Source organism: Octopus sinensis, linkage group LG1 (genome assembly GCF_006345805.1).
Source record: "Octopus sinensis linkage group LG1, ASM634580v1, whole genome shotgun sequence".
Taxonomy (NCBI): domain Eukaryota; kingdom Metazoa; phylum Mollusca; class Cephalopoda; order Octopoda; family Octopodidae; genus Octopus; species Octopus sinensis.
In genome coordinates, this window is record NC_042997.1 from 176,307,901 (window position 1) to 176,326,895 (window position 18,995).

At 35.3% G+C, this 18,995-nt stretch overlaps 1 protein-coding gene across 1 annotated transcript; it reads left to right on the plus strand.

The window, feature by feature from the left end:
* The first annotated feature begins 2,595 nt into the window (after positions 1 to 2,595).
* LOC115218033 (endosome-associated-trafficking regulator 1) lies at positions 2,596 to 18,790 on the plus strand. Its single transcript, XM_029787787.2, has 7 exons — positions 2,596 to 2,845; positions 5,243 to 5,784; positions 10,424 to 10,497; positions 12,062 to 12,173; positions 14,889 to 14,951; positions 15,969 to 16,105; positions 18,262 to 18,790. The coding sequence occupies exons 1-7, from the start codon at positions 2,596 to 2,598 to the stop codon at positions 18,368 to 18,370; spliced, it is 1,287 nt and encodes a 428-aa protein (XP_029643647.2). The 3' UTR covers positions 18,371 to 18,790.
* The last annotated feature ends 205 nt before the right edge of the window (positions 18,791 to 18,995 follow it).

The window sequence follows — 18,995 nt, forward strand, 5'->3', positions numbered from 1 at the left end:
AACCAATGATCAGAAGTATTCTATCTGTAACCATCTTATCTTTTATTCACACTGTGTATCCAAGACAACATTAACAATGTCATTTGTTTTCTAAGATGTTATGGAGTAATTTGAGGGAGATTTGACTGCTGATTATAGATCTCATCCATAAGCAATTTATACATCTCATGACAGGATAGCACTGAGTCCATGAACAGTGACAAATTTGACAAGTTCTAATATACCTGAAATTTCTACAAGAATAGCATTACCAACCAACATCATCATCTTTGTTTTAGAGTCCGCTTTTCTGTGCTTGCATGGGTCTGATGGAATTTGTTGAGGCAGATTTACTATGGCCAGATGCCCTTCCTATCCCCAAAAGTCTCTAGTTTCCAAGCAAGGTGATAATCCCTAACTGATTGAACAACAAACAGCCTGAAAACAAACAACACTGTCTGAATGAGCCTTTTGATTACAAAGATCATACAAAATGTCAAGATAGGTGCAGGAGTGACTGTGTGGTAAGTAGCATGCTTACCAACCACATGGTTCTGGGTTCAGTCCCACTATGTGGCACCTTGGGCAAGTGTTCTTCTATAGCCTCAGGCTAACCAAAGTCTTGTGAGTGGATTTGGTAGACGGAAACTGAAAGAAGCCCGTCATGTATTTATACATATATATATACTCGCAGTTAAGCTCGGTTTCAACTAGTTGGTTGGATGATGTGGCTGTAAAACCTGCTCTGTGTAAGCATTCGACTTGTTTGGGCACGCTTACATTGAAAAAACAATTTAAGAATGACTTTTTCTGTCAAAACGCTAAAAATAACTGACCCCCCAAAAAAAACAACTACGATTCAACCAAATCAAAAAATAAACCCAAATATTAAGCAAACAAAGATGACCCATCCCACTTCCATTGTGTACACACATGCACACACACACACACACACAACAGGTCTTCTCAAGCAGAATTTAGTGTCCAATGAAAGAAAGGTATGCATAAGTGGGCATAGGCCATGGGTTATGGTCTCACTTGGCTTGCCAGGTTTTCTCAAGCACAGCATATTTCCAAATGTCTCAGTCACTAGTCATTGCCTCCGTGAGCCCTAGTGTTCAAAGGTCATGCTTCACCACCTCATCCCAGGTCTTCCTGGGTCTACCTCTTCCACAGGTTCCCTCAACAGCTAAGGTGTGGCACTTTTTCACACAGCTATCCTCATCCATTCTCACCACATAACCATATCAGCACAGTTGTCTCTCTTGCTCACCACATTTGATGCTTCTTAGGTTCAACTTTTCTCTCAAGGTACTTACACTCTGTCGAGTATGCACACTGACATTGGAGCATACTGGCTTCATTCCATGCAAGCTTACGCATGTCCTCAGCAGTCACAGCCCATGTTTCACTGCCATGTAGCATGGCTGTTCATACACATGCATCATACAGTCTACCTTTTATTCTGAGTGAGAGGCCCTTTGTCACCAGCAGAGGTAAGAGCTCTCTGAACTTTGCCCAGGCTATTCTTATTCTGGCAGCTACACTTTCAGTGCACCCACCCCCACTACTGACTTGGTCACCTAGGTAATGGAAGCTATCAGCTACTTCTAATTAATATATCAACTAAATAATCAAGAATATATGGAAATTCTGTTAGGACCCAGTTTATAAAACTATTTCTACTCTTGACATAACCATGGTTGCAATATTGATTCCTTTTAACATATATTTTTGGTTAATGTATGCAAGGATATGTTTATACACTAGTATGGACATGGGATGCAATTGGCACTTAATTCACTAAAACCACAATGTGAGACAGGATAGACGTGGGATTCCTCTAATAAATTGATACCTGATTGAGTTAGATGGCGAGATGTATTGTAGAATTATTTTGGTATATGTGGTTGCACGGGGAAAACATCACAAAATGATAACAAGGATCTTGACGACGAGGAAAATGGGGATGATATGATGACGATAATGATGGTGATATCCATAATTAAATTACATCACTATTTTCTAATTAATTTCGTTTTTGCATATGGTCACCAGACTCATAAAATATTATTCAAAAGACAATTCAAATTTTTCTTCTCAACATACATCGATATTTAATTTCATAGAAAAAAACAATTAGATATCACAAGTTTATTCTTCATTGCTTATCCCACCTCCACCCATACACATATACACTTTCCATGGGATTGTCCCGTCTCATGTGCTAGGTCTCTTTATTTTTTTTTTCTTTCTCTTTGCTTGTACTATAAGTTATTTGAAATAGAAAATTTCAGGATCTTTTGTCTTTCTCTTTTATCGAATTTGATAAACTGTGGAAACTATAACTTCCCGCTCTTTGACCTTTTTTCTGTTTTCCTTTGAGGGAGAAATCTGTTTGCATCATATGCTCGATTTTATTTTGTAAGCTCATCATTTGACTGATATTTAATGCGAACAAAGAAATAAATGAATAAATTTGTTTGGGATATGTTTATTTTTTTTATTGAAATATAATTTTGCTATAAACGATTTATTTATTCACATAATTTTAGTACAGTTGTTTCAGTTCAATATTTCAACTAATTGTTTACTTAGCTTAGTTTTATTATAATTATGAATCACTCTCCATACAATAGACGGTCCCTGGGTTCGTCAATAATGGCGGAAGGTGGGGGTGAAGAAGGCGATGAAAATCCATTCTCTTATAAGAACTTTGTACATACTAAGGATAAAAACATTTTAACACCACAGAATGACGACGAATTCGAAAGATCTTCCCAAGGCAATGATATTTTGGACGGCACTAATGCATTATTTCCCGACAATGATTTCACAAGTCCTGTTTGTCAGCCGGCCGAACAAGGTATATGTTTGTAATATCAGTTGTTTTAGATTACTCATTACTCAACTCAGCTTTTTTATTGTCTTTACTTTGTGTTTGCATCCTATATCTTTGTTATATTTACCAAATAGTTCATATATATATGTGTGTGTGTGTATAAATGTATAATATGTGCACACGCGCACACAAAGGATGTATATAATTATGCAATCTTTTCATAACTTCGCATATAAAACAATATAGTTGTAAGCTATATCACATCTGCTGCATCACTTTTAAACATAAGATTCATTTTTATTAATTAAATTGATGACTTCACGAAGATTAATAAGCGAAAAAAACTAAAACGACAGTTTCGCTTCATGAATTTAGAACCTAAAAAGCAATATTTACCATAATATAATAGTATGTGCAAGACAACAAAGGAATCTTTCACTATACAGTTGCTTGACCAGCAAGAAATAACCATGAAACATTCTTGGAATCACACCCTATCGTCTTAAAAATAAAGAAGACTTTAAACAACGTAGTCTTTGATATATAAAAAAAGACGGGAAAGTCATGCCTGGAACGTCTTCTATCATAGGTCTGCTTGATCATGGCTGACCCAGAATTAAACAACAATAGCTTCTATAAAGTAAATAATTTCCATTAATTAAGCTTTATTAACATTATATCTTCCTGTATTTAACGGGTCTTTCGATTCATACAATTTTGATTGTATTGTAAATAATGGGACCTCCTCCCCGTCTCAGACATATTGCTCTGTACCTTGCCAACGAACTTTGTGATAATACCTCAACTTTTAGTACTGTTTAGTATTCTAACAAATTGGTTTAGTATTTTTATCTCTACGGTTTATAGAATATTTTGCATTCTTCTAGGTCAGTATTTTTCAGTGTGTGTATATTATTATTAATACCAAACTTTAAGTACCAAAGGTGGGTTATTCCAGCATCTACGCCCCTTTTCAAATATGAAAACATTGTCTTTTGTTTATTTTTCTAACCCTATTTGAAATTTAAGAATTTATTAGTGGTTCTGTTACACACACCTGTGTGTTAAAAAAGTAAAGGAATTAAATTTTTGCTAAATTGTGTTAATATCAACGGATATTAACACAAAAATCTTTCTCTCTCTCTCTCTCATTTATATATTCATATATATTCATTCTTTCTTTAATTAGCAAAAAAGTAACCTACAAAACGCATTTTAAGCTGGACTCCAGTATACGACTGTCTCACTTTTTAGTCTTCTTTTCGTTTGTTATTTCACTGTCTGGTCGCTGTGAATATATATAAATTTATATATATATATATAAACGTGTATATATATATATATATATATATACGTGTATATATAAAGTCATATATATTCTTAAATGTGAGTGAGGGACAATGGACATGGCCAAATCAGTAGTAGAATGCCAGACTGGTTGCTTTATAGCTCATTGTTCTTAGGTCAGATCTTATTAGGATCGTCTTTCATCTTCCCAAAGCCAAAATAAAAAGTATAATATAAACTAGGTTGAGTCAATCGATTATGTATCCCTCTGTTAAAAAATTGTATATAGTAAAACATAGAAATCAATATCGATTTCTTTTGAATTGTCACCAGGCCTAGTGTTCTTTAGAAGATTTAGTCATCAAAATTAACAATGTATTTAGGCCTGTTTACTTCACTATTTATACCCCTTACAATTTATAAGAGTTATTCGGCGGCACCTCTCCTGAGAAAGGTTTGCTTTTTTAGAAACTTAATCGTATCGTTTTACGTGTGGTTGAGGAACTTGCTTCCCAACCATGTAATCTTTAGCCCCACTGCACGGTACCTTTTACTATAACTCCAGACTGACCAAAGCCTTGTTATTGCATTTGGTAGATGGAAACTGAAAGAAACCTGTCAAAAATGTGTATGTGTGTATATATAAATACACACACACACACGCTCGAGTAAGTAGACAAAGGAAAGAAAAGGGTATTCAACACATTTAGTAGGAGTTACATGTATTATTTAAAAACAGTTTGATTCGGTTCCGTGCTACTTCAAGTTTCGCAGGCCCCTAACGGGCGTCAGAAACCTGAGATAGTTGGGTTCCCGTTAGGGCTTGCAGAACTTGAAGTAGCATAGAACCGAATCAAACTTTTAAATAATAATAATAATAATAATAATTATCATTATATATAAAATCATGTAGCAACACCAAATGGCGGTGCCCCAGCATGGCCACAGCTCGTGAGCTGAAGCTAGATAAAAATAAAATAATATTGTCTATTGGTATAAAAATATTTTATGGTATTTCTTCAAATGTAATTTTCAAATTTAAGAATTGTGCGTTGCTTAATCTTATCAAAGTTAATTAGTATGTTTTTCTTTTAGCATTTGCTAACCGATATCTGTTTTAAAAATCAATTTCAGATGGAAAATCAAAACCCAAAAAGAAATCTTCAGACGGAAATCCATTTTCATTCAAAAAATTCCTTGCACATTCTGGTTCTAAGAATCGCCGTCATAATGGTCCTGCACATGACCTACCTGATTTTGTACAGGATCACTACTTCGGAGACACATCTCGAGACCGCAATGTCTTGGATCTGGACCTTCCAAATTGCATTTTGAGTTCTAATTATGTTAGTGGTGCTTCTGATTTGAACAACTCAAAAAACGATTTAAGTAATCATGAAGCTCAGGAAAGGCGCAGGACTTTGTTGGGGGAAAACCAAATTAGGAATGAACTGACAAACACTTCTCCAAATATTGAAAATGATTTATCATTTAAGACTGAGTCAGAAGATTCTCAACCTCAGTTAGCTTCTAGTCTTCCCGATTTTCTTTCTGATGGCGCTTTTGTAAATAATAATGATAACACCCGGTACCCTGCCATAACTGTTCAAGTTAATCAGGGCCGTCAGATGGCTGCCCTGCAAATTAATGGTGATACAGAACTAGAATTGAGAAGAGTAAGTTTGCTTTCTGTTCCTTATTTATCAGTGATAAAATTGTTTTTTATTGTTTGTTTCTTTTATTGACAGCTTCTTTAATCTTTTTAGTGCTAAACCTACTTGTGACCACCCATACTAAAATGTTCATATATAAATTAAGATCTCAATCCAAATCTCATTATAACTTGAATGATAATGTAATGTTTCACTTGGAAGCCCTTCCAAAATTTTGATTATATTGAAAATTGATTTAGACAGGTAATCTGTTCATTAGAAGTACAGTGATGAGAACATCTATCTTTGTTCTTTAATATTACATATGTATCATCATCATCATTAATATATCCACTTTTTCATGCTTGCATGGTTGAACAAGTTTTCTCTGACACAACATCTTGCCATACACTATGTTCCTTTGTCAATTTTGGGATACTCAACATCCTGAGATCATCACTCCTATCCATGTCTTCCTTGATTTTCTTCTACATTTTCCTTTGGCTTGGATACTCTGGCATATCTTTTACCCATCTGATATGATCCATTTATATTGCATATCCATACTAATATAGTCTTCTCTTTTACACATTATATGTAATACCTCTTCAACTCAGTTTATCTCTCAGCTTTTTGTACCACATTACTGAAGCATATTAACATTATACATCCAGTAGACCATGTATGCTTCATCTCTCTCCATTCCTAGTACTTCCTTGTTGCTAGAAAAAGTAGTATCTCCCTGAACTTTTCTCATTCTAGCTGCTATGCTTTCAGTGTACCTTCCTTCACAGTTTATTAGATTGCCTAGATAACAGAAGCTTTCAATTACTTCTGTGGAACCATCCAAACATTGAAAATGATTCAATTTACTTGTACTCTAACTGCTAGCTACCCCTGTACATCTATCATACAAAGTCTTCATTCAGTGTCAATCTGCCTGTGCAACTCTTGTGCATCCATGTTTCACATCATGTACACCATGTGGAGTCCCTATTAACTACTTCTAAGTCTTCCCCACACTCTGCTATAAGAACTGGGTCATTGGCATAGTTCCCATAGACAGCCAGTTTTAAATTCCTCTGTTATAGCTTGAATTATAAATAGAAGGGTGCTGAAAACTGAGTTTGATGAGCGCTTGCCTGCATACCAAATTCTTCATTGAACTCATTTCCAACTCTCAATTTGCTGACTGTATTTCTGTACATCGATTGTACCACTCTACACTTAGTTTTCTTAAAGACTACAAGACTGCAAACCATGTGGGCTACTCTGTCAAAGGCCTTCTCTAGATTAATTAATGCTAAAACCTCCTCTTGAAGTTATTTTGCACAAATCTGAACTGCATCTTATCTAAACTAATTCTCTTCCTAATCAATTGTGTTGATACTCTTTCTGTTATTTTTATAATGAAGTCCATCAATTTGATGCTTCTACAGTTGCTTCTTTCAAAAGCATCTTTGCTCATGAAGCAGTTGCATATTATACTGCTATAGCAATCATTGGGTACAAAACCTCCCTATATTATCTGGTTGATTACGTGAGTGACTAACTTAAGTCCTACTACTTCAGCCACTATACCTGATAGACTTGCTGCTTTCCTCATATTTTATTCCGTATGACTGTATTTCTGAAATGAGATAACAACTTAAATTTTTCTTAATTCTCTACTTGGAAGCTGTGTTTCTACTTATAGTGCTTTAACATTCTTAATCATTGGATCACTATCTCTAAGACTGTTTATTAATGTAATTTAGAGACATTTTGGTCAATTCCAATAATGACAGCCATATTCTACTGGAGTCTGTATACCAAGCTTATTGAATATTCCATTGTTGTTGCATAGCTCCAATGTTTGAAGAATGCGCTGCTGCGTTGTGAGTTCAAATTCCGCCGAGGTCGACTTTGCCTTTCATCCTTTCGGGGTCGATAAATTAAGTACCAGATATGCACTGGGGTCGATGTAATCGACTTAATCCGTTTGTCTGTCCTTGTTTGTCCCCTCTGTGTTTAGCCCCTTGTGGACAGTAAAGAAATAGGTATGTGTGATGTGGTCTGCATACAAAGCTGTATGTATGTTTTATGGAGGTGTAGGAAAATTGTGTAGTTATAGGTTGAAAACAGCAGGTGAGAGGAATTGCATATTTTTAAAGTGTTACTCTTGTGCACTTCTTAGACCTGACAGCTGGTTTACAAATCATTGTTTTGTATTGTTTCTTAAAAAACAACACAAAAGGTTCTGAGAATGCCTGTAAATATAGAGCTCCTGAAGATGATTGTTGATTGAATTAAAATGCATTGCAGCAGACACAAATACTCCAAAAATAAGGCTGATAGCATGAAAATTTGTTATATTATTTCACATTTGCAAACTAAAACATGAAGGAAAATATTTCCTTCATATTACTGAAGAATAGCTATTTTACATGTAAAGTTACAGGTTCAGTTACTGGTCAAGGATATCATTCTTCTCTTAGCTTCTTCATCTACCCAATGTTTACAGCTTCAGCAGCTGCAGTTGTTAACCATTAGGCACCTGAAAATGTTCCTCAGTTGTGCTGTTCCTGTTCTCCCACTTTCTATGTGTTGAATGGCAACCAAAGTGGTTTGAACAGATTCTAATAAAGCATTTCTACAGTATACTTGAATTTTCTGGAGCTTGGAAGCATACACTGCCATTGGAGCATGCTTGCTTCATTTCTTTCTATCATTTACAAATCTGCATTCAAAACTCATATTTTATTATCAAGCAGCACTGCACATTGTACTTGAGAATCATACAATCTGCCCTTTTCTCTGAGAGAGAAACCATCTGTCATTAGAAGAGGTAATACCACCTTGAACTTTTTCCACTTCCTTCTTATTCTGACTACTATGCTTTCATAGTGCCTACCTACACTAGTAATTAGCTTATCTAGGAAATAAAAACTATCAATTACTTCTAAGGAGCTTTCTGAGCATTTGAAGGAATTTATTTCACATGTACTCATACTTCTAACTACTCAGCCGTAGATATAATTTCATCATTGGCCTATGTGAATATGATTTGCATTGGAAATAGTAAATAAGGTGCATACTTGTGTACCATGTGAAGTAGTAACTAACATTTTGGACAAGGCCCTTTGTATTTGAAGAGATAACATTGGAGCTATGCTGCAAGAATGGAATCTTCAATAAGCTTAGTGTACAAACTTACCTTGCACTTCAGTATACAGCTATTCGGTTTTTATTTCTTCCGTTAGTTGTTTTCAAGTTGTGTAGGAGCTGTCATAATTTTTGTTACAATGAGAAAGCCTCTCTACAGTCACTTGAAATAAAATCAAAGCTCCTTTAAATCACTTCTCACTGTCTTAGAAAAGGACATGATGGATACTGAAGTCCCTGCAGATGGAGGTAAAAAATGACAAGTTGGTCATGGCTAGCGTGTTCTTGATAATTGGTCTGCTTGACTTGGAGCTAAACAATACAGACCAGGTGGGTGATATGTCAGAACATGTGAAGTCAAAAGCATTTGCTCTAATCTCCCATCACTATTTATTATCATTATCTTTTATGCAGTTATTCACAAAATATAGCAGCATTTCTCTTCTTTTACTGTTGTCAGTAAATTTACTGTATTTTTCGTACTCCTTTATGTTTTTGAATCATAAGGACATTTTCTCCAAAGGTGGGATGCTATATTTTTGCAGGCATGTTGCAATGAGAAAATTTAATACAGCATTACAAAACAAAAATAAGATATCACCATGCAGTATCCAAGCTATTTACTTGAGTTTTATGAGCATTATCAGTAACATAGTACATAGGTAGTAACTGGAAAAGAATTGTTGAACTTCTAGACAGTAGGATAGCATCATAACATTTTAATAGATAATGATTCTCAATTTTCTTGATTTCTTTATTAATGTTAATTATTCAGGTGTTATCCTAATAAAAAATATATACTTAATAAATTCCATCCATATCAAGTTCTCTAGATTTCTTTATACAACAGACATCCTCCATAAACATCTCATGCCTATACCAGCATACTCTGTACTTTCTTTGGTGAAAGATTTTAATTAAAAACTTATGAAAACAATACATTTGTACTCAGAGCCAGAGCCGGTTTCAGCCAGGTTGGTAACAAAAGTGTTAATTTATTTTTAAAGTAACATTTAAAAATTCCATCTCTCTTATTTCATGAAAAATTTGAAAAGTACACTGTAAAGTGGTTGGTGTTAGAAAGGGCATCCAGCCCTAGAAACCATGCCAAAACAGATATGGAGCTCAGGCAGCTCTTCAGCTGGCCAGCTCATGTCAAACCATCCGACCCATGCCAACATGGAAAATGGATGTTAACTGATGATGATGTTACTTTTCTCTTAAGTAACAAAATAATTAATTAATACAAACAGATGCAGCACGGATTTTTGTCAGTGAACAGGTCGCAGTCTTAAAGCGATGAAAATATTTTGACAAATTAAACTTAAATATTGAAGTGAATCGAACGGCTTTTGTGTGTTTCTTAAATGGCTTACAAACGCCTTCCACACTGCAATTGTTTTCGTTTCAGCACACGATCTCGGATCAAATCACTTGCTATGCAAGTACATCTCCGTAATTAATTAATAGAGAGTGAGATAATACAGTTTTTACTTAAATATAATTTTCTTTCTTACAGCTTCGAGAAGAGAACTGTGAACTGCGCAAAGAACTTTGTAAAGCTCAGCAACAAGCAGCAAAAGAGGCAAATAGGTAAGCGTTTGAAAAGATTTGATTTTGATGTGTCTGTTCTTAATGAATGTCTAAATAAATTTATAATGTTAATAGTTCATAGAAAATTTACTCAGCTATCACAAGTTCACATAAGTTTTCTGTGACATCTTTTCTAGTAACCATTTGCTAGGTGTTGAAATATTAGTTTTAGTGACACATCAGTCTTATGGAACTGTGTTAATAATTAATGCTGGTGGTGAGGTGAAAGTTGGTCATGTTTGTCTGTTAGTGATGTTTTCTACGTAGTAAGGGCAGTGAGTTGGCAGAATTATTAGCATGCCAGGCAGGATGCTTAGTGGCATTTTGTTCTGAGTTCAAATTCTGCCAAGGTCAACTTTGCCTTTCATCTTTTTGGGGTCTATAAATTAAGTACCAGTTGAGCACCGGAATTGATATAATTGACCCTCACTCCAAATTGCTGTTCTTGTGCCAAAATTTGAAAACAATATTTTCTATCAGTTTTAAAATATAAAAAGCTGCCATCAAAATGACTTTGTAATGTAAAATCCAATCTAGATTACTGGAAATGTTCCTTAATTAGAGATCAGTATCTTTACTTTGACTGCAGAAATTAAAAAGTTTTATTACTAGCTCTTAAATTCTTAATTTGAAATGTATTGATCCTTTTATTCTATATTTTTGGATTTGACCATTACTGGTAGAAAATATTAAGTCATATTTTGTTACAGTAATTATTTATGTAAAAATATTGATCTTATTTTCAATAATATGTAAAAAAAAACTATATTTTGAACTAACATAGTCTATTATATTTTATTGTAGTATGTAATGTGCTGGAAATCATTATGTAGTTATGAGACCATCACAAACTACATCTTGCTAAACCTCAGATTAGTTCTGAACTGTTCTATGACCAAAGACATTTCAAATTTCACCATCTGGACTGCATTTTCCAATATGTAATTTTTTTAAAATCTTAAAACAATTGGGTGTAATTTGAGGAAGATTTAGCTGCTATTTCTAACAGTTTGAGTGACAATTTAAAGACTCTTTTGGTGGCTCCTCATTTTCATGTGCTTATTGCAAGGAGTAGTTTCCTCATTACTTTCCCAGGTATTGTGAACAAAAAAAAATATTTGTCACCTATTTTGCATTACTTACAAGAATGAAGTGTGCTATTTGTGGTTCCTCTGTTTGACTATAAGGATAGTTAATTAGGCGGCGATCTGGCAGAAATGTTAGCCCACCGGGCGAAATGCATAACCGTATTTCATCTGCCGTTACGTTCTGGGTTCAAATTCCGCCAAGGTCAACTTTGCTTTCATCCTTTCGGGGTCGATAAATTAAGTACCAGTTATGCACTGGGGTCGATGTAATCGACTTAATCCGTTTGTCTGTCCTTGTTTGTCCCCTCTGTGTTTAGCTCCTCGTGGGTAGTAAAGAAATATATAAGGATAGTTAATTGTCTTTAGTAAGGATACACTATTGCATAGCTGGAGGTTAGGTACAATCTAATTAACTACAGTATTTAAATTGTATGCTAGGAAATATTAATCTGAGGTAAATATTTTATCATTTCTAGAGTCAACAAAGTTCTGAAAGAGATGGAAGAAAAACAGAAGTGTGAAAAGCAAGAAACAGAAGACCTTGAGAAGATCATCCAGCAAGTGGAGGCAAATCTTGAGACAACCACCGTGAGTTTACAGGATAAATAGTAATTTTTACTGGGAAACCCCCAACCACTTTATAATTGTGAGGTTTCTATAATGTAGTGAGAATGAATTACTTATAGATGCCTTCTGCATGAAAAATATTAAATTAATATTGATAAGTAGGAATTAAAAAGCATAATTAGAAATAGTTATGCATAGTCATGTCATACAAACGAGTTGTTATAGGTGCAGGAGTGGCTGCGTAGTAAGTAGCTTGCTTACCAACCACATGATTCCGGGTTCAGTCCCACTGCGTGGCACCTTGGGCAAGTGTCTTCTACTATAGCCTTGGGCCGACCAAAGCTTTGTGAGTGGATTTGGTAGACGAAAACTGAAAAGAAGCCTGTCGTATATATGTATATATATGAATGTATGTGTGTGTATATGTTTGTCCTCCCAACATCGCTTGACAACCAATGCTGATGTTTACATCCTCGTAACTTAGCGGTTTGGCAAAACAGACCGATAGAATAAGTACTAGGCTTACAAAGAATAAGTCCTGGTGTTGATTTACTTGACTAAAGACGGTGCTCCAGTATGGCCACAGTCAAATGACTGAAACAAGTAAAAGAGTAAAGTAAAATATTAGTCAATAAATATTTTCTTTTCTTTTTTTCTCACTAGGGGGAGGCATGGGTGTGTGGCTAAGAAGTTTGCTTTTTGACCATATGGTTTCAGGTTCAATTCCACTATGGGCAAGTATCTTCTACTGTTACTCCAGGCTGACCAAAGCCTTGTGAGTAGATTTAGTAGGCAGAATCTGAAAAGCTTGTTGTATATATGTGTTGCCCTTGTTTAGACATGACATGCTGTTATAAATTAGTGTCGTTGTCATACAAACGAGTTGTTCATTTCCAGTCTCCCATGGGGAAATATTACCTTGCTTGGAAACAAGCAAGGGTTGATGACAGGAAGGCATTTGGCCATAGAAAGTCTACCTCAACAAATTCCATGTAACTCTTGCAAGCATGGAAAGTGGACATTAAATGATGGTGGTGATATTTCATGGAGGAATTCAAAAGCTAATTAGAAATAATTACACAATGAAGAAAAATGATTTTAGTCAATAGTAAATATTTATTTTCCTAATTAGTTTTTTAATGCTCTCAATTTTAACCCTTTAGCGTTTTAATTGGCCGGCATCCATGCTAGTGGAGCGCTAAGAGTACCATACGTGCGTGATTGTTGCCAGAGCAACAAGCTGGCCTCAGTGCCGGTGGCATGTAAAAAAACACCATTCGAGCATGATCGTTACCTGCATTGCCTTACTGGCACGTAAAGAAACATTCAAGCGAGGTCATTGCCAGTGCCGCTGGACTGGCTCCTGTGCAAGTGGCACATGAAAAGCACCGTTTGAGCGTGGCCGTTGCCAGTACCGCCTGACTGGCACGTAAAAGCACCCACTACACTCTCAGAGTGGTTGTCGTTAGGAAGGGCATCCAGCTGTAGAAACTCTGCCAGATCAAATTGGAGTCTGGTGTAGCCATCTGGTTCGCTAGACCTCAGTCAAATCGTCCAACCCATACTAGCATGGAAAGTGGACGTTAAACAATGATGATATCAGGCCCAAATATTCTACCTGTTTTATGTTCAAACTGGCCAGATCTGGCCTTCTTACACCTACCTGACAATGTCATTCTAAAAATAAAAAATCACATCATCAAAATCTTAAAGCTATGAGATAATGCATGATTAATTCAAAACAATGTGAATAAATAAGCATTGTATTTGATAAAAACACTAAACTATTGTTTGTCAAGGCAGGTGGTGTCTGTTATTTATGCTTCAAACAATGTTTTTTTTACAACAACCAATACCGTAAATCCTTGAGTATAATACGCAGGGGATTTTTAGGGGGATGTACCTCTGAAAAACCTAAACCTTGTGTATAATACGCACCCTTCTCTAACTTGAGTCGTGCATAATTAAGCCAGCAGCACCTAGTCGAACAAACACTTCCGTGCATGCGAATTACAGTAATGGTGATGTTCTTAACTGTTATATGGGAATGTAAAATATGTTTGCAAATTGTTTTTGTTACATGTTATTCTGTGTTCTGAATACTTTTATTTTAATAAATGTTGTTTACTGCAAGTTATGGATGATTCTTTTATGACTTCATTGCTTTCAGGCTTAGCTCAAGGCATTTTCACGCCTGACGTCACAAAATGCATCTGAATAAACATTGCCGGACATCAAATAGAGACTCAGATATTGCTTAGAAAATATTTTTCATTTTTAACCTTGCACTAGGGATTTTGACCTTTAAATTTTGGGGAAAAAATGCGAATTATACTCGGATTTACAGCATACAATTTTATGCACTTTTCTTAATGATTCTTTCATCATTACATCAGCAAATGCAGTGAAGTCTTTGCTTTCGCAAAGAGGTAATAATAATGTATGGAGTTGTTTTATGTACTTGCTTAAATAATCGTTCATTCTTTTAAACACCATTTTTTCATGTTATCATGGCTTGGATAGGATTTGAGGATGGATTTTAGAGTTGAATGCTCTTCCTGTCACCAACTCTTACCTGTTGTTCAATGAAGGGACTTCTTTTTTATATGCATGCACACACACAAATACATATGCATACCACACAGCCATGATGTCAATTCACTTTACTCTTTGACAAAAAGAGAAAGTAACCCTTTGTTTCTCAAGAGTGTCAGTAAATCTATTTATTTATTGCAGCTTCGTGCAACAAAAGCAGAATCTATGGTTTCAAAATTAAAACAAGATATGAAATTACTGCAGGTAATTTTTTTTTTTTTTAATTTCACATGTAAAAAAAAAAAAACTTTATTCTGGTTATTTATAAAAAAAAGTGCTGATCTCTAACTGTGGAGGGAACCTGTGGTAGAGGTATACCCAGGAAGACAAGTGATGAAGCATGATCTTTGAACTTTGAGCCTCACAGAGGCAATGACTAGTGACCAAGACCTTTGGCAATATGCTGTGCTTGAGAAGACATGTCAAGCCAGGTGAAATCGTAGTCGTGGCTGATGTTGGTGTCGCGTAACTGGTTGTTTTATGTACTTGCTTAAATAATCGTTCATTCTTTTAAACACCATTTTTTCATGTTATCATGGCTTGGACAGGATTTGAGGATGGATTTTAGAGTTGAATGCCAGGTGAAATCGTAGTCGTGGCTGATGTTGGTGTCGCGTAACTGGCACCCATGCTGGTGGCACATAAAGAGCACCCTTGGAGCATTGGACCTCATGGAGGCAAAGTGGCTGAGTTCCTTTTGAGTGTTGGGTCTCACGGAGGCAAAGTGGCTGAGTTCTTTTGGAGCGTTGGGCCTCACAAAGGCAAAGTGGCTGCGTTCCTTTCGAGCGTTGGTCCTCACAGAGGCAATGACCAAGACCTTTGGCATTATGTTGTGCTTGAGAAGACCTATCAAGCTGAGCAAAATCACAGTCATGGCAGATACCAGTGGCACATAAAAGCACCCATTACACTCAGAGTGGTTGGCGTTAGGAACGGCATCCAACCGTAAAATAACCTTGCCAAATCAGACGAGTCTGGTGCAACCTTCTAGCTTACCAGCCCTGGTCAAACTATCCAACCCATGCCAGCATGAACAACAGACGTTAAATGATGACATATATATATATATCTTTGTCTTTTTTATATATGTATTAATTTTCTATATATGCAGGTTACTTTTTTTTTTTTTTGTAGACTTAGACCTTTCAGCTTTTGTCTGAAGATAACAGTTTATGTGACAGTGACAGTTTTCTAATTTACCATTTTTCTGTTATTAACTAGAAACAAATACAAACGCTTCAGAAAGAAAATGAAATATTACAATCTGGAGACTTAGGTACAGCATATCTAAAACAGAAAACATTTTCTGCCTCTGAGCAATTAGCAACAGTTGCAGCTTCTGCTGAACAGTCATTAAGGTAAGATTCAATGTATTTATATAATGTCTTGACTTCGACCCGAGATTAAATGAAACTGTTTTTAGATGAATGGACACTTTTAGTTTATGTGCTCAAATTCAACCGTGTTAGTAATGATGCACCTTTATAATTGAAAACATTCAACTATTTATGTCAATCTATTTAATTCTCTCAGACTTGGGTCCGTTGTCTAACTTTACCTTTCACCTGGGCTCCTGAGCCAAGCAATAAATAGTTGCATATACAGCTCAAGAGTAATGATTGCAGGCAAACTAATGGAAGAATCACATAAAAATCCAGGAGAATAACAATAATAAGCCTTTCGCTTAACTACTGTATTTGAACAGAACCACAAGAAAAAAAAAAAAAAAAAATTCAGAGGGATAACAATAATAGACCTATCTTTCTCTCCCTATTTTTGTTCACTTGAATTGCTACTTTCCTCATCACTTTCACCAAGTTGATTCTCTTAATCCCTATTATTGCTGACGTAGGTGTAAACTCCTCGTCCAAAGAATATCTTCAGTAATTTCCTCAACAGCAATGAGTCTAGGCTTTATTCATTTACAATACAAAGTGCTGGATTCATCACATACACATTTCATTACAAAACTAACTTTGTTTTTCGATTAAAAACAAAAGTAAAAAGCTATGGGGAACATCATTAACAGTCATAAACACACTTGACTACAAAGCTGCAATGTGATCACTTGTCTAATTTTAGTATTTTATCTTCTTTTTCTGAGTATTGTTCATAATTGCTTTAGTGCGAATCCATGACAGATGACATTTAAGTGGTTCCCACTATAGCAGGGATACAGCTTGACAAGGTTAATTTAAAGAGGATTGTTGCACCCAAACAGTGTAAAAGACACAACCTGTTCCAGACAGTTCCTTTACAGTGGTGTTTCAACATGTTATTAGCCTATTCTCCTGTCCCAGACGCTTGGGATTTGACCTGCTCTGTTGCTGCTGAATTTGTTGTGAGGTGAGGTACAAGTGTTAAACTTACAAGTGGTTTAACTTCATTACCTTGTGCCTTCCGAAATACCAAGTGGTTACCAATTTACCAACGTGCCTTCTTTTTGTAAATAAGAAAAAAAGAGTCAATATTTTTAAGGTTGCTTACTTGTTCCTGACTGGTAGTTTCTGGAAACAAAGAAGGAAATTGTGTTGCACCCAAACAGTGTAAAAGATACAACCTGTTCCAGACAGTTCCTTTACAAGATATTACACCTCCATGGTATCATTGATACCAGCAATATTGAGGGAAGGGATAAGTTGATTACACAAGGCGGCAAGCTGGCAGAAACGTTAGCACGCCGGGCGAAATGCGTAGCCGTATTTCGTCTGCCGTTACGTTCTGAGTTCAAATTCCGTTGAGGTCGACTTTGCCTTTCATCCTTTCTGGGTTGATAAATTAAGTACCAGTTACGCACTGGGGTCGATGTAATCGACTTAATCCGTTTGTCTGTCCTTGTTTGTCTCCTCTGTATTTAGCCCCTTGTGGGTAGTAAAGAAATATGATTACACCAATCCCAGTACTTGGCTAGTATTTTATTTTATTGATCCCTGAGAGAAGAAAAGCAAAGTTGATCTTGGCAGGATAGGAACTCAGAGCATAATGAAGAAATGTAGCTAAGCGTTTCATTCAACACTAATAATTCTGCCACTTGCCTCCTGTCTTGTTATGACCATGATATTAATGCAAAAACTTGTTTCTGATATTTATACTAATTTTAAAAATGTAGTTTGAGACTTGTAAAATGAACAAAGTTAATTAAAAATACATTACATTAAATATGATTACACCAATCCCAGTACTTGGCTAGTATTTTATTTTATTGATCCCTGAGAGAAGAAAAGCAAAGTTGATCTTGGCAGGATAGGAACTCAGAGCATAATGAAGAAATGTAGCTAAGCGTTTCATTCAACACTAATAATTCTGCCACTTGCCTCCTGTCTTGTTATGACCATGATATTAATGCAAAAACTTGTTTCTGATATTTATGACTATTTTTAAAAATGTAGTTTGAGAAATTGTAAAATGAACAAAGTTAATTAAAATAATTACATTTTTTAGTATTCATAAAAAAAACTACCTTAAGCTTTTTTTGGATGTAACTAACATGAACTTCTTTCATTTCATTTACTAGACAATTGCTGAGTGGTGTTGATTCTTTGAGAATGCTATCGGCTGTTTTAGCCTCAGCAGATAAAGTTCAAGAAGAAAGTTGTGATAACAACCAGAAAGGGAACAGTTGAAAGAGATGTATGTAAATATAAGCAAAGAAAGACTTTTGCCACGAGTTGTTCTCACAACAAACTGGTTTCCCCTTCTAAGGTTTATTTTACAAAGGAAATTATGAAAAAAAACTACTTTCAAAATCATTTGAATATAGTTTGGAAGAAAGATTAAAAAAAAAAAAGGACAAGCTATTGTATAAAGAAAGAAAAAGAATGCAATAACTGATAGGCTGTGAGGATCATGTCTCTGATTGACTGATAATATATGCTTAAGGGATTTGTCCAAACGTTTTTGTAATTCCATCCTGTCAAAGTGATTCATTTCATTTTTTTTTTTTTACACCCCTGCCTTTTTATTTTTTGTTAAATTATTACCAACTGTATGAATTATACCACAAACGTATATTTTCTCTTTTATTACATAACTATTGTACCTTATTTTGTTCTTTGTTGTCTTTTGTTTGTTTTGTTTAAACTACTGTCGTTAAGGGGCTGTTATCACTTAGTATGCAGCAAGATTCCAAAATATTCTATAAAAGAAAATTAACAAGGAATTACTATAGATTACTGAAGTTATTTTTTAGGTCCTTGAATTAACAAAATTAACAAAGAATTACTATAGATTACTGAAGTTATTTCTTAG